This window comes from Lipophrys pholis (genome assembly GCF_963383615.2).
Source record: "Lipophrys pholis genome assembly, chromosome: 22".
Lineage (NCBI taxonomy): Eukaryota > Metazoa > Chordata > Actinopteri > Blenniiformes > Blenniidae > Lipophrys > Lipophrys pholis.
Genome location: NC_137644.1, coordinates 17,208,825 through 17,227,110, shown reverse-complemented (window position 1 = coordinate 17,227,110; position 18,286 = coordinate 17,208,825). Strand labels below are relative to the sequence as shown.

The 18,286-nt window shown below is 42.5% G+C and overlaps 2 protein-coding genes across 2 annotated transcripts in view; both read right to left on the bottom strand.

Moving 5' to 3' along the window:
- Positions 1–161: 161 nt before the first annotated feature.
- On the bottom strand, positions 162–629 carry ucn3l (urocortin 3, like; the record flags this gene model as incomplete). The annotated part of the gene is made up of 1 exon (XM_080492429.1): positions 162–629. One exon carries the CDS (start codon positions 627–629, stop codon positions 162–164), a length of 468 nt encoding a protein of 155 aa, XP_080348555.1.
- A 3,217-nt stretch (positions 630–3,846) lies between these two features.
- Positions 3,847–18,286, bottom strand: part of col7a1l (collagen type VII alpha 1-like) — a gene marked incomplete at its 3' end in the record, with an annotated part of 45,850 nt that continues 31,410 nt past the window's right edge. Inside the window, exons 74-105 of the mRNA XM_080491591.1 lie at positions 18,110–18,166; positions 17,087–17,137; positions 15,935–15,988; positions 15,800–15,853; positions 15,679–15,717; positions 15,042–15,593; positions 14,931–14,966; positions 13,350–13,376; positions 13,202–13,261; positions 12,829–12,954; positions 12,653–12,724; positions 12,500–12,535; positions 12,333–12,392; positions 11,895–11,939; positions 11,760–11,795; positions 11,214–11,249; positions 10,810–10,866; positions 10,120–10,191; positions 9,915–9,986; positions 9,792–9,827; positions 9,480–9,560; positions 9,341–9,394; positions 9,205–9,258; positions 8,517–8,579; positions 8,363–8,425; positions 8,157–8,273; positions 7,442–7,519; positions 6,829–6,882; positions 6,694–6,742; positions 5,953–6,147; positions 4,971–5,042; positions 3,847–4,064 (exon numbers count right to left, since the gene is read on the bottom strand). Coding sequence (XP_080347717.1) covers positions 3,847–4,064; positions 4,971–5,042; positions 5,953–6,147; positions 6,694–6,742; positions 6,829–6,882; positions 7,442–7,519; positions 8,157–8,273; positions 8,363–8,425; positions 8,517–8,579; positions 9,205–9,258; positions 9,341–9,394; positions 9,480–9,560; positions 9,792–9,827; positions 9,915–9,986; positions 10,120–10,191; positions 10,810–10,866; positions 11,214–11,249; positions 11,760–11,795; positions 11,895–11,939; positions 12,333–12,392; positions 12,500–12,535; positions 12,653–12,724; positions 12,829–12,954; positions 13,202–13,261; positions 13,350–13,376; positions 14,931–14,966; positions 15,042–15,593; positions 15,679–15,717; positions 15,800–15,853; positions 15,935–15,988; positions 17,087–17,137; positions 18,110–18,166 — 2,676 coding nt within the window. The remainder of the gene's footprint in view (positions 4,065–4,970; positions 5,043–5,952; positions 6,148–6,693; positions 6,743–6,828; positions 6,883–7,441; positions 7,520–8,156; positions 8,274–8,362; positions 8,426–8,516; positions 8,580–9,204; positions 9,259–9,340; positions 9,395–9,479; positions 9,561–9,791; positions 9,828–9,914; positions 9,987–10,119; positions 10,192–10,809; positions 10,867–11,213; positions 11,250–11,759; positions 11,796–11,894; positions 11,940–12,332; positions 12,393–12,499; positions 12,536–12,652; positions 12,725–12,828; positions 12,955–13,201; positions 13,262–13,349; positions 13,377–14,930; positions 14,967–15,041; positions 15,594–15,678; positions 15,718–15,799; positions 15,854–15,934; positions 15,989–17,086; positions 17,138–18,109; positions 18,167–18,286) is intronic.

Here is an 18,286-nt window from a genome sequence, read left to right as displayed (position 1 = left end):
TTCCCTTCTGAAGTCTTTTTTTGTTTTTTTAACTTTATGAAGATTATATTTAAAAGAGACCACATTCCCCTAAATAACCAAATTGGAGTTTATTTAAAGTAACGCGTTTCGAGAGGTGAGGCCGCCACGTGTCGTGGCCGTTTAGGACAGGTGAGAACGCCTCATTTCCTCCGGCCGATGTGCGCCAGGAGACGCGCGTTCTCCGCCGCCTTTGCGCGCAGGTTCTTGGCTTTGGCCACGTCGAACAGGACGTTCATGATGTTGGTGGGGACGTCCAGGGACAAGGTCAGCCTGCTCCTGCGGTCCCCTTTGCTGTTGTTGCGTCGCAGCTGTCCTTTCAGCTTGGTCCGGCTCAGGACGCGGTAGCTGGCGGGATAGGAAGTCCTTTTCTCCCGACTGGACTCAGCTGAGGATGATGATGATGAAACTGATGAGGAGGAGGAGGTGAGATAGTTTGTGGATTGCAGGAGAGACTCCCAGCCGTCTCCGGGGGAGTAATCCGGCTCGCTGCGGTGTGTGTGGATCCCGGATGGGATGTGGTCGCAGAGGAGGTCGAGGCGGACGCACAGGCTGGAGGTCGGTGCGCACAGGACCGAGAGCAGCAGCAGGGTCTTCAGGCACCGCAGCATGCTGTCCTCTGCGTCCCAACAGGTGAAGAAAGACAGGACGACAACATGAATAGACTTTATTAACTTACAAATAGTCTTTTCAAGTTTAAAGTGGCACAGACATGCAGACTGGATGCTACTAAATGTTCACTAAATAGTTTGAAGCATCCAAAAAAAAAAAAAATAATAATAATTTTAGCTCTTTCTATCAACTTTCATCTTGAGAAAACATTAAATTCAAACCAATCTGAAGCGACTTACCACTCGCGTCCTATAATAAAGAATTTACAGTGAGAGTGGAAGCGACGAAAAGAAAAGAGAAAATTAAAAAACTAAAAGCAGGACGCCTCAGGTGTGGCTCTGGTGAGAAATCCCGAGTGACCAGTAACCTGTGCGGAGGTCTGACCAGCAGAGTGTCTCCCTTTGTCCATTCCCGCTGTATTCATTGAGCAGGAGCCATGGACCTGCAGCCATACGCCAACAACAACGTCACGTCCCGGTGACATGCTGCTCCGCTGAGCGCAGCCTCATTGGCTGGATGCTGCGATGATGGAGGGGATGAAAAATACATGCAAAGTTGTGACATCCTGTTGTTGTTGGACAGGAGGCGTCACGACCCTGGAAAGCCTTGGATTTCGTTCAGACGGGCCTACGTGATGCACAGAGTTTGTGTATATTGTTCAGATGGAACACAAACAGTGTGGCAGTGTACTGGTTTACATCAGTTTGAGTTCTTGTGCATGTTTTTTTTTTTTTCAGATATGTTGCATATTCTCAGCTGTGGCAGTGTCGAGGAACCCAGTTCCCTCTGATAAATGAGGAACTGCTCAGTACAGAAGAAGAAGCCACTTTCCCCCACCTAAAAGAAATAAATCAGATTATGAACCCTGAGCAGAGTTTACATGTTCTCCCTGTGCGGACATCTGGTTTTTCTCTGCGTTTTGAGGTTAAACAGTCCCTAGATGGACCGACACGTTCAGATTTCTACACATTTATAGTGTACTCTTGTAGCTTTGCATACCTATTATATAATGTTAAATTACACTATAAAATGCATTTTAGTAAAATCGTTAATAGTTTAAACGAAGGCTGGTCTAAAACGTTGAAAATGAATTAATCAAACATTAAAGCATTGCTTACAATTTTTGGGTCCTCACTTTTCATTTAGAAGGACAAAATTCCAGTGAAAATATAGAAAAATATATAACTGAATAGAAATAACAGTGACGTTTCCTCTGTTACTACCATGATGCATTTGAATACTTTATTTTCACAAAGGTAAACATGGCATTGGAGATGTATGACGCTCAAAGCTTTTACAATCAGGTTTTTTCTTTTTTCGTTTCTTGGACATCAGCATCACCGCTTTGATGTCTTTTGAAGTTTAGGAAGAGACATATAAAATGCATTCTTTGTAATTCACACGCTGCGCTATACGGCTGTTTGAAAAGAGTAAAAGTGTTGGACACATCGGGTAAATAAAAACTCACGGGAGCAAGGGATGAGGCGAGCATCAAAAGAGGCATCTGGTCAAGCTTTAATGAGCGACTTCATTCAACTTCATTAACATGAATGTCGGCCTTCGCAGCAGGAGTAATCACGGCTGGCGACACACTGCAACTGAGACGTCCTCCCACTCCTTCTCCTGTGGCTGAGCTCACAAATGGAATTACATGGCCGTCTTTAACTTTAATGGGTAAAAAAAAAGAAAAGAAAAGAAAAAAAAAAAGAAAAGAAAAACACATTTGATGGTTGGTGATTGTCTCTTGAACTCTAGATAACACGAAGATGCATTTAGTGAATGTGTCATGGTCGGTTGACCACCTGGACGACTGCTTGTTAGTAGATTGTGGTATTATTTACTTATTCTTTTAAAAAATTAGACTGCCTTCCACAGTACAATCCTGTAAAGACATTAAATTATGTGTGCACAGTTCATACTTTCCTCTCACCCATTGTGCGATAGCTCCCTCCCTCAACTGGATAAAGTTGTGTAGATGGACGGATAAAATCACTTTTAGGCGACGTTTACGTGACAACGTTTCAAATGATGACACTTAAATAGTTAAAAAAAAAAAAAAAAAAAAAAAAAAAAAGTGTGCTTACACTGCAACAGAGGACACACTGACAACGATGTAGTTAGTCTGCCCTTCCAGTGGAGGGCGCTGTTGCTTGATTTTGTAATGAAACTACACAGACATGTGCAGAGAACAATACACTATAAAGGTGAAGAAAATGGAGAGAACCTGACATCCGTATGGACTGAAGACGCATCGGATGCTATCAGGGTGAGTCTCAACTTTAAAACTACTGATATGGACGATAAAACTAGAATATTGACCGAGTCGTACCACGACGGGTCGGCCATGTTTGAGGGGCAGAGATATCCTGACCCACATGAGATCTGTTTGTAAAAGATTTCCCCCGTCAACTTGAGATGATTATCTTCAGTAGTCAGCCTCAAGTAAGAAAACATCACTTATATGAGACGTGACTCAAACAAAATAACTCCATAGTGTCGTCTTCAAAGTTGTGTCATATATTTTCATTTGGCCACAAAAAGGGGGAAAAAAAGAAAGAAGAAGCTTTTCACGATGCTCCCACATCAACACCCACGCAGGAATCCCCAGCCGCCGCTGAGCCGGTGAGATGGAGAGTCCTCTCCCACACTGGACCCCCGTCGGACGCTCATCTGGCTCCCAGCCTGACCCCCGCCGCCCCCCCACCACACAAACATATGTAGTGATGGAGGAGTCAGCGGGCGATCGGCTCCCGGCCTCGCCATTTTATTTTTCACAGGAAGTAGGACAATTGGGGAACGAGAAGAAAATGTGACTGTTATATAAAGAGATGTACTGGAAAGAGACAGGCGTGACTCCAATGTAATGACGCATTTATTCTTTTTTTATTTATTTTTTTGTTTGTTTCTGTGGTGTTTTGTTTTGATCACTGCTGACATTCCAAAACACACCCAGGATGTAAAAAAAACAAAAAAACACGTGCATTCAGGATTTCATCACTTTGTACACCTAAAGAGAGCAAGAATATATAAATAAGAGAAGTACACAATGCAAAATAACATTTTACACAGCTATGTACAAACATGTCACGCATGTGTGTGTGTGTGTGTGTGTGTGTGCGTGTGTGCGTGCGTGTGTGTGTGTGTGTGTGTGTGTGTGTGTGTGTGCGTGTGCGTGTGCGTGTGCGTATGCGTGTATATGAGAATGAATACACTCGTTTAAATGTGAGAGATGTGATCTGATTGGTTCCCTCCGGTTCTGCGCTCCGCGTCACACAGACTTTGACACTCCTGCTTGGAGGAGAATCGGTTCTGGTTGCCGCCGCAGCCGCCGTACACGAACGGCCTGCAGTCCGCCGCCCGGGCGTGGTAGTACCAGCGCAGGGCGAAGTCTGAGCACGCTCCTTCTGCCATGGGCTGCAGGCAGCGCGCCGTCACTGCAATCACATGTGGCGGGGAGGAGGAGGAACACAGTCAGAGTCACACTTCTGTTTTTAAAAACACATCAGAGTCTAAGTCAGTCGTCTTACTACCAACCACAGATTGCCTCTTGGAAAGGCAGCAGACCCCCCCCCCCCCCCCCCCCGCGCTCTCTGATTTTAAAAACACATCACCGTGAAGCCAAACAAGTGGTTTCCAACTTTTCAGATTGCCTCTTAGAAAAGCTGTGGACCCCCCTCCTACGAATACCGCTATGCCCACCAAAGCCAAACAGCGTCTGACACACACATTCACACGGAGGAAACTTAGAATAACCATAACAACCCTGAAATTTCAAGTTCTTCTTTGTTGTGAGTATACGTGGTGGAAATGTGGATGTTTTCACAAACCTGGAAAATAACCACAATATTAATGAAACCTTCTGGTGCAACAGTGAAACGTCAATAAAACGTCTCCTATAGCTGTTGCATTGTGGGTATATTTTTTATATAAACTCACCGTGACAGCATGGCTTTGAGGCTTCGAGCTGCTTCTACGTCGATACTCAAAACCTAATGCTCCTATTGTTGTAATATATCTTGATTTTTGATAGATTTTGTATTAATTGGTTGTGATTTTTTTTTACACACAAACAGTCTTCAATAGTTTTCATGTTTCACTACATGTTTATAGTTAAAAATGGCACACAAAAAAAGCTAAACAAAAACGGAACCAAGCAACAATCATCAGATTGTGTTTGGCTCTTATGTCTCGCTGCCACCTCGAGCGCTCAGTCGTCTCCACTCGTTACTCATAAATGATAGAATTCTGCCATGAAAAAAAAACCAACAACGGGAACTTTAATAAGAAAAGAGGAGAGAAACAAATGGATGAAAGAGGGGAGCGGGGAAGGTCCAACTCACCAGACTCGTTTGCTCCAAACACCCTCCTTTTCCTCCTCTGCCTCCACCTTCCAGCCCCGACATGAGCAGAACCTGCAAAGATGGAAGAGTTTAGGACGTTTGCCTCTTTTCACATATTTAGTTGTTGTGAAGCATTTTCAGCATGTCGACACAAACCAAAAATAAAATGATAACATTTTGAATGTTAGAATTCTCCGTATTGAGCCGATCACCACTTTTACACATCAAATAAATGTAATTCTTGAATAAACTGTTTGACATCGACTCTGGGCAAAGTCACTTTCTGACCTCCGTCATTACAAACCTCAGACAAAACTCAAAGACGACATGTTATTCCTATTTATATGAATTATGGAACGTGTGAACCGACTCGTCGGCTTTGTGTTCAATTCTGTTATATGGCGTCTATCGTCAGGTAGAGACAGTTTTTTTATTGTTTTAATAGTTAAATATGCTTAAATTCTTTTGAGAATTTAAGCTTATGAGATTGCATAAATAATCAAATTATCCATTTAAAACCAGTCTGTTGTTTTTTTGGAGGTGAACTGATGGAGAAGAACAATATTCAGAGATGAGAGCTGGTCGAACGACTGTTTTAGGATTTAAGTTACGACGGCCAGTAATTATTTTACTGCTAATAACAGAAGTGCTGCTGACACTGCAGTTTTTCCACCAAATAAAGTTTGTCTGGAAACATGCTAATTATATTGAATATAGAAAAAATAAACAGCGAAAACAAAAAGCCTTACTCGCTCTGTTAGAGCAATTTTAGCTATACTACCAATTTTATAAAAAAAAATTTCCTCGACTTATACTGTTTTTCTTTCCCCATTTTTTCATGTTTAAAATTTTTTTTTTTTTATCTTTTCCTCAAAGCTGTTCTCGCTGTTTTACCGTATTCACATGTTTTTAACCCGTTTTGAAAATCACTGTTATGTCACATTTTTTTTATTTCAACTTTGTTTGTATTTACATTCCTCACCAGTGCGGTTTGTTAGGATTTCCTCTTCAACATCCACATTGGCAGGATTGATCATTTCTCCCATGTTGTTCTCTTTCCCTTCCTCTCCTTCCTTCATCCCTTCTTCAGGCGGGTCGTGGCTCTTTGCTACTTTTTGTCGCTCGCTGATTGTCGCATCTGGATCAACAGACTTTACCAGGAACTTGTATTCCAGCCCTGCGAGGACACACACACACACACACACACACACACACACACACACACACACACACACACACACACACACACACACACACACACACACACACACACACACACACACACTCAAATAAGAACAAGGTGTTTTCACATTTCTTTTTCAGTTCGATTCACAACTAACTAACTTTTCCCATGTATGAACGTTTCATGTTGGGGCAAGTCGACCGACAAGCGGAACGTCGCTGCAGTGCGTCACATGACCACACGAGGTTTTGGCCGAGCGTCCCTGTGTTAATGGCAGTCGCGTGTTTGTGAATGGCTCTCCTGTTGCTGCCACCCCGGTGTGTGTTCCTCTGAGAGAACACAACAGATGGCTCCACACAAGCGGGTGCCATGCCGCTGCCACAGGAGCTCCACCACAAATAACCACACACACACACACACAATGGCAATATGTAGGCCAGCTCACAGGCACGTGTTTATTCACTCTTGAATAAAATGTCCAGAAAAGTAAAGCGTGAGAAGCGACGCAATCAACCAAAGCGGACATGTGAAGAGTCTTACCACACTTTTCCGTCACCTCCTGGGTGACGATTTCCTTCACTTCTTCAGCCTGGAAACAGAGAACAACGATTCAACGGACACATTGATCAACGTTTCTTTCAGCTGAGCTTGTGCTGTGGTGTGACGAAGACGTACCGAGAGTCCAGGCTCTCCTTTCTCCCCCTTTACTCCTTCACTGCCCACTGCACCCTGCAGGAGGAACGTACTTACACACTTATACGGGCAGGGATTACATTGAAAGACCAACGGCGCCCCTGAGTGGCCAGAGAGAAAATAATGATAATAACGCGAGGGAACAAGATAATAAGTCGTTCCCTCAAGTTAACTACGCGAGGGAACGAAATAATTTAATCCGTGGCCACGTGATAGTAACTCGTAATAACATCGGAACTAACTTCACTTCCAGGTCTTGTATCGTGTTATGACTGGTGACTTCTCTCGGCGATAAAGAAGGAGGATTTTTATTTTTTTTTATTTTTCACTCGATTCCCATCCGCTTTGAGGGAATTTTCTTTTCTGAAACGTTCAGCCGAATCATTAACAAGTCAAAAAAAAAGAAAATTCCTGACTTTTCTGCACGTTTTGGTGTAGTAAAAGGTAAAAAAAAAAAAAAATAATAATCTTCCATTTGCTCATATTTAAATGAAGGATATTGATGAAAAACATAATTTGAGATAAATGACTCCCTTTGTGCAGAGCGTTATGAGGAGACAATTAAAACTTTCAGTTCAAGCGAAGAGAGTCTCACAGAGTCTCCGCTTTGTCCCGGCGTTCCCGGCGTTCCCCTCTGGCAGGGCTTCGATCGGCCTCTTCTGCCCCTCTCCCCCTGTTTGACCAAACATACAAGAACAATCTGTTTTTATAGATATAAACTAGAAAGAAAAGAAAGTCCATTGCAGCTCGTCTCGTCACTTCTGGGCAACGAGGAAGACGAACTAATTAGGTCCATCCCTGGAATCTCCTCATTAGAGGCTTCTGCTCTCTGTCAACACTCACAGTCTGCTAACTGTGGCTGAAAGGAGATAATTGAGTCAGATAATACTTGAAAGGATGTGGTCAGAAATAGACCTCTGTGTGTGTGAGTGTGTGTGAGTGTGTGTGTGAGTGTGTGTGAGTGTGTGTTACAAAAACACAATGATAACAACTTCAGCTGAGGTTTCGATGGCAAACACACATTTATGAGAAAATTGTTTGTATGTACAGGTGCGATTACGGATAAAGGCTTTACTTTGAAGAGAAAGTTTATTTGTGGTTTTTACTGCAATTAAAAAATTGAATAATTATGTAATAATTAGCGTACAAGTATCTTTTTTAATGATGTACTGCAATTTAATTCAGCTTTACTTATATAGCACCACATACAAGACATTGTCTCGCTGCTTTTAACAGAGAGAAAACCAACACATCCATCCAGTTATTACATCTTGTATCTGCATTATTCTCAATCAATAAGAGGACTTCACCTTTAACCCCACGTCCCCATGAGCACCTTGTGGCCCCGGAGGTCCCTCATCGCCGTCGCGTCCCGGATGTCCCGCCGAGCCCTTAAACCCCGGAAAACCCGCGAAGCCTGCCGTGCCCTGAACGAAGCGACCGAGTTCGTAGCTGCTTCACATGATAACGATTTATTAGACTGAAATGAAATAAGAGTTCTTATACAATGACCAACCTTGCCTCCTCTCTCTCCCGGGTCACCGTCAGCGCCGTCCTTCCCTGCTTGTCCCCTGTCGCCCTAAAGACTCACATCATGAACGACGCAGTGAGAAGAGAAGCGACGCGGCGAGGAAACGACAGAGGGAGAAACACTGGGTGTGTACCGGTACCTTACGCCCAGTTAGTCCATTTAGTCCGGGTACGCCCGGAGTACCATGTAACCCCATATCTCCCTGTTATTGTAAGACAACAGCATGTTACTTACATAGACTCCACACAGAGAATAGCTCGGATTATAAACTACACAGGAAGTGAGAATATTTGTGTTTGGTTGGATTATTAATTTGATGTAACACTAAAGTAAATTAAACTTAAACCATCATTTACCAATTTATTTGCAAAAATTACTCACCCGAATTGTATAAAATTTTCAGGGATGATTCGTCATCATCAAAGGACCAATCCATTCCATTTTTGGATGAAAACGGGAAACCGTTTCCGAATAAATCCCTAACAAACTGCGAAAAAATGTCCCATACGAAGCGGACGAGAGGCAGCTCATGGAGGGAATAAAGGAAATTAGCATCTGTTGCCATGGAGACGATCCCTGCTCAGTGTTTCACACGGTGATGTTGCTACCTGACCTACCAAGTTAGCATCGATATGAGCTAACGGCTATCATGCTAGCGATGCTAACTCGGTTCCGCAAACAAATGTGGCGTCTGGCGAGGGTCTGCGCTCTACCGAGTGTAGCTCTAGTTCTCTTTACATGCATGTGTGGGATGATTATTAGAATGAATAAATAATCCACCAAACACAAATTTATTGTAAAGTCTGTTCTGGAAACCAGTTAAGCACCTTTTCTCCATCCAGGCCAGGACTCCCGAAGCGACCAGGAAAACCTCTGAAACCCTTTAATAGAACACGATGGAACTGCTCAGTCGAAACATTAAAAGTCACGAGTGGGACAAGAACAAAACAGAAAACTGGTCACCTTTTCTCCTTTCTCTCCTTGGTCCCCTGGTATCCCAGGTTCCCCTGAGTCCCCCTGAAAACAAACAACACTGGATTTAATATTCAATTGCTAAATGTTTGAAATTAAAAGTAATGTAGTTGTAGCTTTTTAATTGCACCTGATCCCCCTTCTGGCCTTGCAGTCCGATGTCCCCTTTGTCCCCTTTGGCCCCGTCCAGTCCGTTGTCTCCATTACGACCCTGAAGTCAAATCCACTCATTTATATAAATACTTCAGTTTAAATACACTTGAAGTGTCGCCTATCTAACGACGCACATTGAAGAACATTTATCATGAAGATTAAAATCACTGATCAACATCCAACAACAGGATAAAATACATTCAATTTCAAATAATTGCACAGAAGTGTGGGAATCTTTGTATGAAATCACTTTAATGTACTTTTATTTAATTTCTTTTAGAGGCATTACCATCACTCCATTCAGTCCGGGCTCTCCTGGATCTCCCTGTTAAACAAATAAATATATATAATTCATGCAATCGACTGAAAAATGGTCTTGTATGTTTAAGATGATATTGAGTAACTCAGTTACTTTCTGGCCGACTGGTCCCCGAGCTCCAAACCGTCCTAATGCACCCTTAGTGCCGGCGTCCCCCTTTAAGCCCTTTTTTAGAAAAATCAAAGTTCAATACTTAGATTCTCTTTTCTATCTCTACCCACCGTCTGTAGTTCAAATTTGACTTTATTTTTTCAGGGGGGGGGGGGGGGGGGGGGGGGGGGGGGTCATGTGTCATTACCTTGACTCCTGGAGGACCGTCTTCTCCCTTTTCACCTTTATCTCCGTCAAACCCTGGAGGACCTCGCTCTCCCTGAAACGAAACCCTGATTCACTTCTTAATCTTCACTTCATTTGTGTTTCATTTAAAATCCACTTTAGGGTTGGTCCAAAAATAAATCTCCTTTTACCATACCACAACATGAATGATATTAAGACGTGGATGACGGGTCTTTAAATTTTGAAATTTTATCATATTTTGGGTGATTTTTTTGCGAAAAAAGACAAATTTCATTGCTTAACAGCGTAACAGTAACAGCTTAGGAAATACATTGATCGTTCAGTTCAGTGTGAAACACTGTATGAAATACATTACAAATACATCTTACTCTACAGAAATGCATACTTTTATGACATTGCTAAGAATCTCGAGTCACACAGTGTGTTTGTGTGTTTATGATAAAACTCTAAATCTGAAGATATTAAGCTGTAAAATGTCCACATATCATCAGAACGACAGAAGGCGTAACTTTGGCGGGCGCCATCATCAATATTAGTATTTATTTATTTCTTGTTTTGATAATCATTCACAGTCGCTCACAGTTTTTAACGGGTAAAGCTTTCGGCTGCTCCAGCTTCACACGCGGAAAGGTTTGAAACACTCATCCACAAGTCCAAACGCAGCGAGGGGACAAATTCAAGAGGGTCTCACCACGTCGCCTTTAGAGCCCTTAAATCCACGAGGGCCTTCGATCTGAAGAACACTCCCCTGGGTTCAGACGTCAAATAATAAATCAGAGACGCACGATAAAGTGGATTTAAGCAAACTCACTTTATTAAGATAAGTGTCTTATATGCACAGACTGTAAACAAAGTCCACAATATAAGAAATAAAGAATTATAAGCTACACATATAAAGATAATGATAATATATAATATGTACAGTAATATATACATTTAGTTAAATTACTTAAATGAACAAATAGTTAATCTGATTCACTTTTGTCTATAAAGTTTTTGCATAATAAACCTACGTACAATGAATCAGTGCAAATACCAAACAATTTATGGAGCTCTGACAGGAAGACATAAAAAAAATGTAATAATAATAATCACCCTTTCTCCTCTGGGTCCGGGTAATCCACGATCGCCCTGAAAGGTAATTCACATTCAAGTCCAGTTTGTAAACACAATTATTTTACCCTCCTGATTACCGTCTTATCTCCTGCGAGCGCCGCGTTACGACGGCGTCCTCCGGTCCAGAATTACTCACCTCCGATGAAGTGTCATCACAGGACGAAATAAACGTAAATAAACCACGGCGGAGTGCGATAAATAAATCACACAGCAAACAACTCCGTTGTGACACTTCAGCAGAGACGAGACAAACAAATATAAAACCAGAGCGACCGACGGCGTTCATTTAAACGTCCTTCTTGACCTCAGTCAGATTTCGTATCACAGATTTCACCGAGGTGATCGGCGTCAATAGAGAAACTGCATTCATCTTTATAAGGCGCCTTTTAATTCATACAATCAACATTTCACTTTTTTACATGATGTCAAAGAGTCTGGAACAAGCAGATGCAACTTGTTTTAGACAAATCTATACACTTTATTATTTAACGATTGAAAAGTCTGTGGTCAGCACGTGTAACTCACCTTTTCACCTTTGTTGCCCCGCAAGCCTTTTGTACCCTGGGGTGTAAAAAGAAGAAAACATTTTAGTTCTTTGCATTGATTAAAAAAATAATCAGAGCTCCACTAAATCATACAGAAAGACAGAAGTGAGCTCACCAGAGTTCCAGTGATCCCTTTCCCACCTGGAGGCCCTCGTTCCCCCTGGAAAACAAGCAGCGTTGTGTTTACGTGAGCTCGTGGTGTTTTGAAAGCATTTATTGGATAAACCAGGTAAGAACAGCTTTATCAGGTTTAGGGGCGAAAGGAACAGCGATGCAGAGGGTTGGTAGGCTGATCTTTACCTCTTCCTTGCTCATGAGTCTTTGGGCAAAATGCTGAACTTTACTAATTCATCATTATTATGAATATATTGTTGTTGTTGTTTTTTCTTTCAATTCGAACCGTCTCCCGATCTTTTCCTGCTTTCAGTTCAGCAAAGTGGTGAGTTGTTGGTCAAAGGAGCGGCTATGGATTCCTTGCATATGACATTATATTTATAATTTCCTGCTCAGAGAGATGCCTAAAACCAGATAGACCCGTATAAAAGGAGCTCACTCTTCTCCCTTGAAGGCCGACAATCCCCCTGGCACCGGGTTCACCTGGAATACTGTCACCCTGCAAGAAACAATCAATACAATTGAAATCAAACAGACAATCAATACAGCCGGAAATCAGCTATTGGTAATGAGTAAACTATCATGTCACATGATATTCACACGCACCTTTTCCCCCTTCGTTCCAGGTGAGCCGGGAAGACCCTTGAATGGAGAGATGGAATTGTAACGGCGCAGAACCGAGAAGCTCGAGCCGCAATTGGTACTTCAACATTTCGAAAGTAGAAAGAGACAATGAAGAGGTGTGGGATATTTCCATACCAGAGGTCCCGCCGCTCCTCGAGGTCCAGGACTCCCCGGTGAGCCGTTCTTCCCTCTCTTCCCTCGATCGCCCTGCATCAACACAACGCACACGTTTATCCGTGTTGGCGTCCTGTGTTGGCGTCCTGCCATCACTGCTTCAGACGGTTTGCTTCTCTGGATCTGAGAAGATGTACCTCTCTGCCGGGTTCTCCCGGGTCCCCAGGGGGTCCTCGGAGGCCCGGGGATCCTTGGATGCCAACGTTACCGAGGATTCCCTGAATGCCCTGAGCGCCCGGCGGTCCCGACTCGCCCGGCTCACCCTGAGGGGGACGAGGTGGAAGAGCGTCAGAGAGCGAGAGGGATTCTGTTATTCGGCTCCTCGAGCGCTTGTGATCGATTGCGTCCAAATCGAGCACTTAAAGCTTCAAATGAGCACGTGAGTCACCGAGCCAACTCGATTCTCTATATTAAAACTGTGACGTGTGAAACAGAGTCAGTCGGTGTGCACGTTATGGGAAACCGTGGTGATTTATTGTTTCTCTCCGTGTGAACGGAGGGAAGTTGTACCTTTTGTCCCGGGGGACCAGCTTGTCCTTCCGGGCCTCTGTAGCCAATGCCGGGTTCTCCCTGCAACACAACCGCAGCCACATGAAGACGACTGACCGCCGGGGGAAAGTGGAAAAAAAAAAACTCAGTTTGGCGTTCGTCTATTCACCTTTTGTCCTTTCTCACCAATTTCACCCTGGAAAGTGAAAAAGAAGTTTAACATGTCGGTTCCATGTGAGAATTCAGGAGCAAAATTAAAACGAGAGGAACGGACGTGTTTCTTTTATCTACAGTAACGAGGAACCAGATGAGGTCTGGACTCTGGTGGCGTCACTAAGGGAGACGAGACGGGAGGCGGGAGAAGCTGTGATGCCGCTCCATGATGCAATACGTGTAAGCAGGAGAGCAGCCGGGATATTGCCGTGAACTGGCGGCGCATTTCATGTGGCGACTGTCAGTCCTGCTTTGTGATGGTGGGAGGATGACAGTAATGTCTTTAATTGGTGAAATTAGTGTGGCGCCTTCGTGACTCAGTAGGGAAAATAGGCTTGATTTTAAAGGGTTTGAACTTTTCTCATATTTAATGGCGTCTATCTCTCAATACAAGGAATGTTTAAGTGTATATTTTTAGTATGGCGTATGTTGCTGATGAATAAGGCAATGTTTAGCTACTTTACAACATCATTAGATAATCCCACGTCAAATCTGAAACATTTCAACTAGTTTATATTACGGGATACAAATGCTGACAGCTAAAATCCAGATTATGGAGGATCTGCTCAACAAAGACAAAGACAGACATCCTTGTCCGGCGATAAATAAACTGAGATGTGATCTAATGAAGGAGGCATCAAAATCACCACCTCAACCAACGGCTCAGTAATGGAGATTGCGTGGTCGTCCATCACAGGGCAAATAAACAGAGATGTCATATGAATGTTTCTGGAGAAAAACCCATGGGGAGAATATGCAAACGCCACAGAAAGGCCTGGCCCAGATTCTGACCCACAATCATCTCACCGGTACAGCTTCTCTAAAACAATTTAAATAAAAAATCCAAGCAATAAAACAGCTGTAGACCTAAAAGTATTTAACACAACTAAAAACATGTACCAACTAATATAGAAAGCTGGAGTTATTTTCATATCGTTAAATATCTAAATTTTATCTAATTGTCAATTATTTTCCTTGACATGTGATTAATATCCAGTTTATAGATAATGACATTGGCCTCATGTTATGTTTTATATTTTATCTTCTTTAATGTTCATACATTGGTTTTCCAGCATTTATGCTCTTATAGTTCCTTGTGTTTTTTAATAAAATATCTTCCCTCATGCGTCTTGTTTTTTTTCTTGCTTTCTATGCGTCTCACCTTGATGAAACTTGATGAAAGTCATATGGACATTTAGCTGCACATGCTGCTAAATGTTAAGTGGTGTTCACTGCTCTATTGAAGGTGATAGGAAGTGAATGAATTAAAGGTTAAAGTCACCATCAAAGATCACGAGCAACCTTTTTAACATGAAGTGCTGGTTTAATATTCTCTTGTCAATGAGTGTGAAATAATCAAGCGCGACGCAGGAATGTTGATAAGTGCACGAGGCCTCAATTATAAAATGTCATTTTGAGGACATGTGTTGACACTGTGCTCAACTTTAATCAGATAATAACACAATTTCCAATGTGCAAAAACAAAAACGAGCCCCATTGTTTGTCCCTACAACGATAATGATGGTAATTTGTTCACCTTCCTTCCTGGTTTTCCACTTTCACCAGGGAGTCCCTGTTATACAGAGAAAGGGTGTTAAACCATTGCAGTGGTTCCAGATGATCTCCGTACTAAACTCTGCAGTCTCACCTTGAGGAGAAAATACTCTGGAGGGTACGGATAAGGTTGTCCAGTTTCTTCATCGTAACCTCCCACTCGACTTCTCTCCATCTCCACCCTCCTCCGTTCCCACTCCTCCCTCTCCCTCGCCAAGTCTTCCTCCCTCTCTCTCTCCAGGTCTTCCTCCCTCTCCAGTTTCTTTCTCTCCAGCTCCAGCTCGGCCTCCCTCTCTCTTTCCAGCTCTTCTCTCTCTCTCTCCATCTCCAACCTCTCCCTCTCTCTCTCCATCTCCAGGTCTGCCTCCTCCTCCCCTTCCCTTTCTCGATCCACGTCTTCCTCCGTCTCCCAGTCATAGTCTCCACTCCTCTCCTCCTCATAGATTGGATCCGGGCCTGTTTCTGTACGGTCCACCAAATCCTCCTCGTTTTTCGTTTCCCACTCTTCCACCTCTTCTTCCTCTCCTCCACCCTGTATCCCCGCATGAACGTCTTTTTCTGTATGACTGTATCTCTCGCTCTGTCTTCTCTCTTGCCACTGGCCCCTTTGATTTGTTTGGAAGCCAACATTTTCTTGCTTGCTCTTCTAGAAAAAAACACATTATATAATATAAAACCACTGTATTTGGACCCATCTTGTGTTTTTTTGTACATGCATTTCTCAAACTTACAATCCAGCTGTTGTAACCCTGAGCTCCAGAGGAACGAGGCTGAAATAAAAAAAAAACACCTTTATATCATATTTCCTCAAAATAAATTTTATATGATTGGTACTATTATGACTATATTTACATTTTCTGCCTCCCTAAAGCGATTCCTTCCTCCTGCAGCACCTGGCATGAACACCTAAAATATAAAGGTCATTTTTGCTGTGATCTCTTCCCATTAGGCAGTAATCTGTGTTCTCCACATTTAAATTACACTTACCACGGAGTCAGGCCACTTAGAGCCTCTTTTCACCCTGATTTGTAGTCGAGGTACCTGTTAATTAATGTATATGAGCTTTGTGTGGATGTGAGCGATGAAATAAGACACAGACTTTCTGAGAAAGTGATTGAAGAAAACTCTTTTTTTTTTTACTGAAGAACACATGCACAGAGAGGTTAAACTGTTGTAACAAAGAAAATTTCACCAGTGAAAAGAGCGTTTCATCTTGCGAAAACAATAATCCGAATAATGAGGATTTATTTTGTGAAAGAAACAGAAATATTTCCATGTTTCAATAAATAAAAAAGTTCATACAAACGGAACACATTAGGAATTAGACTGAGAAAGCTTGTAGCTGCATTAGTTACAGAGAAACATCTGCAATAAATAAATTATTTGATGTAGACATGTTAGGTCCAGGCTACACTGGTGTTTACACGGATGGATGAAGTGGTGAATCAGCACACGAGGGCACGGCTCTCAGCTCTTAAATCAACATTTTAAAATGTTGAACGAGTGACGTGTGGAAAAGAGGTCCCCCGTCACCAAACGTCGGTCAGGTTCAGCGCTGATGAGTGGGAACACGCTTCGTACTTTATTTCACACTCCATGTAGTGCTTCCCTACGAATGATTAGGACTGTATAGTCTCTTGGGAATTAAGAGACATCCTGTTTAAAAGAACGAGAGGGAGAGAAAGTATTAAGGGTGACTCTCTGAAAGTGCTTCTCGCTAAATCAGCTCAAATCTGCTCATTTCCATGCAGACAAGCTTCAGAGGAATCATGCTTAAATGCATGCTGCTCATAAAATGCAGTCCACTCTCATGCTTTGATAATTGTGCATTACACGGTCTGTGGCGCTCTATTTCCATTCCCAGAGTATTCTCATTCGCCATATACAAACACTGTTTTGCACTGGTGAAATCTCAGCAGGAAGCAGAAAGAAAGAGTTCTGGAAACATGAGGTGGTTTCCTCATCCCGCATCAATCAAATTCATTTTTACGACTAAATTGATGTTATTCAAGCACTTGCCCATCACTTCTCAGCCCCCCGTGTGTTAAGTGAAAGAAGAGTGCATTCACAGGCATGCAAGGATCTCAGCGGGCATCCAGACTCAAGTGTGCATAAGAGTGAACGTAAATAAAACTGTACCTCATCTGCTTCTTCTGTTGTGATGCGAGGTGGAGGCAGTGAAGAGTCACCCTGGACCGGAGAGAACAGAAGAGGAGAGGTGAGAATTGGAGAGTGAGAAAGGTGTGTGGCTTCATTTCATGTTAACACCCAAAAAAATAAAAAATAAATGCCAGTGTTACCTGATCTACACTGGTCATAGCTTGAGTTAGAGAAACTGGCTGTCTAAACTAAAAAGTGGCCTTAAACATAAACTGTTGGTCAAAATGCAATAAAAACAAAACAAAAAAACAACATTTTGCATTTTAGTTAAATATGGACATTTCTGTGGGCATGGAGATCAGATAACCCTTCTAAATGTATTGCAGTAGTGTAATCTAGATTGTTGAAGTAAGTACACTACGACTCAGTCGAATGACAGAGAAAAATGTTGGGATGCTCTTTCATATTGTGTGAATATGAAGCTTGTGGCGTCATTAAATCGGAGATGCTGCTAATTAGAAAAAATGTGAAAACAATTTGTGAGGCCATAAGCAACACAGCCAGTGTCGAGCAGAATAAACAGTTCTGCGTGTTCTGGTTTCTTGGTGGAGCTTTTCTGTCTATTTCCATCAAAAGACACACAAAATAGGACGGAATATTGTCATAAAAGATTCTGTGTCTCTGTTCGCCTGGTAGTTTCAAACCGCGTGGAGATGAAACGTCCCCCTTATGCAAATAAACACAATATGAATTCATTGTTTATTTTCAGTTATAACCAGGGTGATTTAAACCAGGGGGGGTTTCCAAGAGGGGAGGTGGGTTGATTGGACTTTCAGCATCAACCAAAAGTAGATACTTTGAATTTAAAATGGTAAAGGTGAGATATGTTGAATTAGATCTTTAATCTCGTAAAATTGCTCCCTGGAAATAACATTATAGGACCGATGGGCTCAACTCGTTTTAATTCCTTCATGCTCGCTCCAGTGAATCAAACTTTAATCTGAGCTGCAGAATCTTAAACACTTCGGTTTGAATCATGAATCATGTTTGAAGCAAACGTACCTCTTTGTTCTCGCCCCTGTCCTGAGAGATTGAGGGGTCATCTGGGGAAAGTTCCTCCTGTTGAAAGAAATCAGAAAAAAAAGTTTGAATGAAGATCGAACTTTCGAGAAAAAAAAACCACAACACATGATGGATGTTGAGCAGAGCGAGGACACAGCGGGCTGCGGCGACAAACGA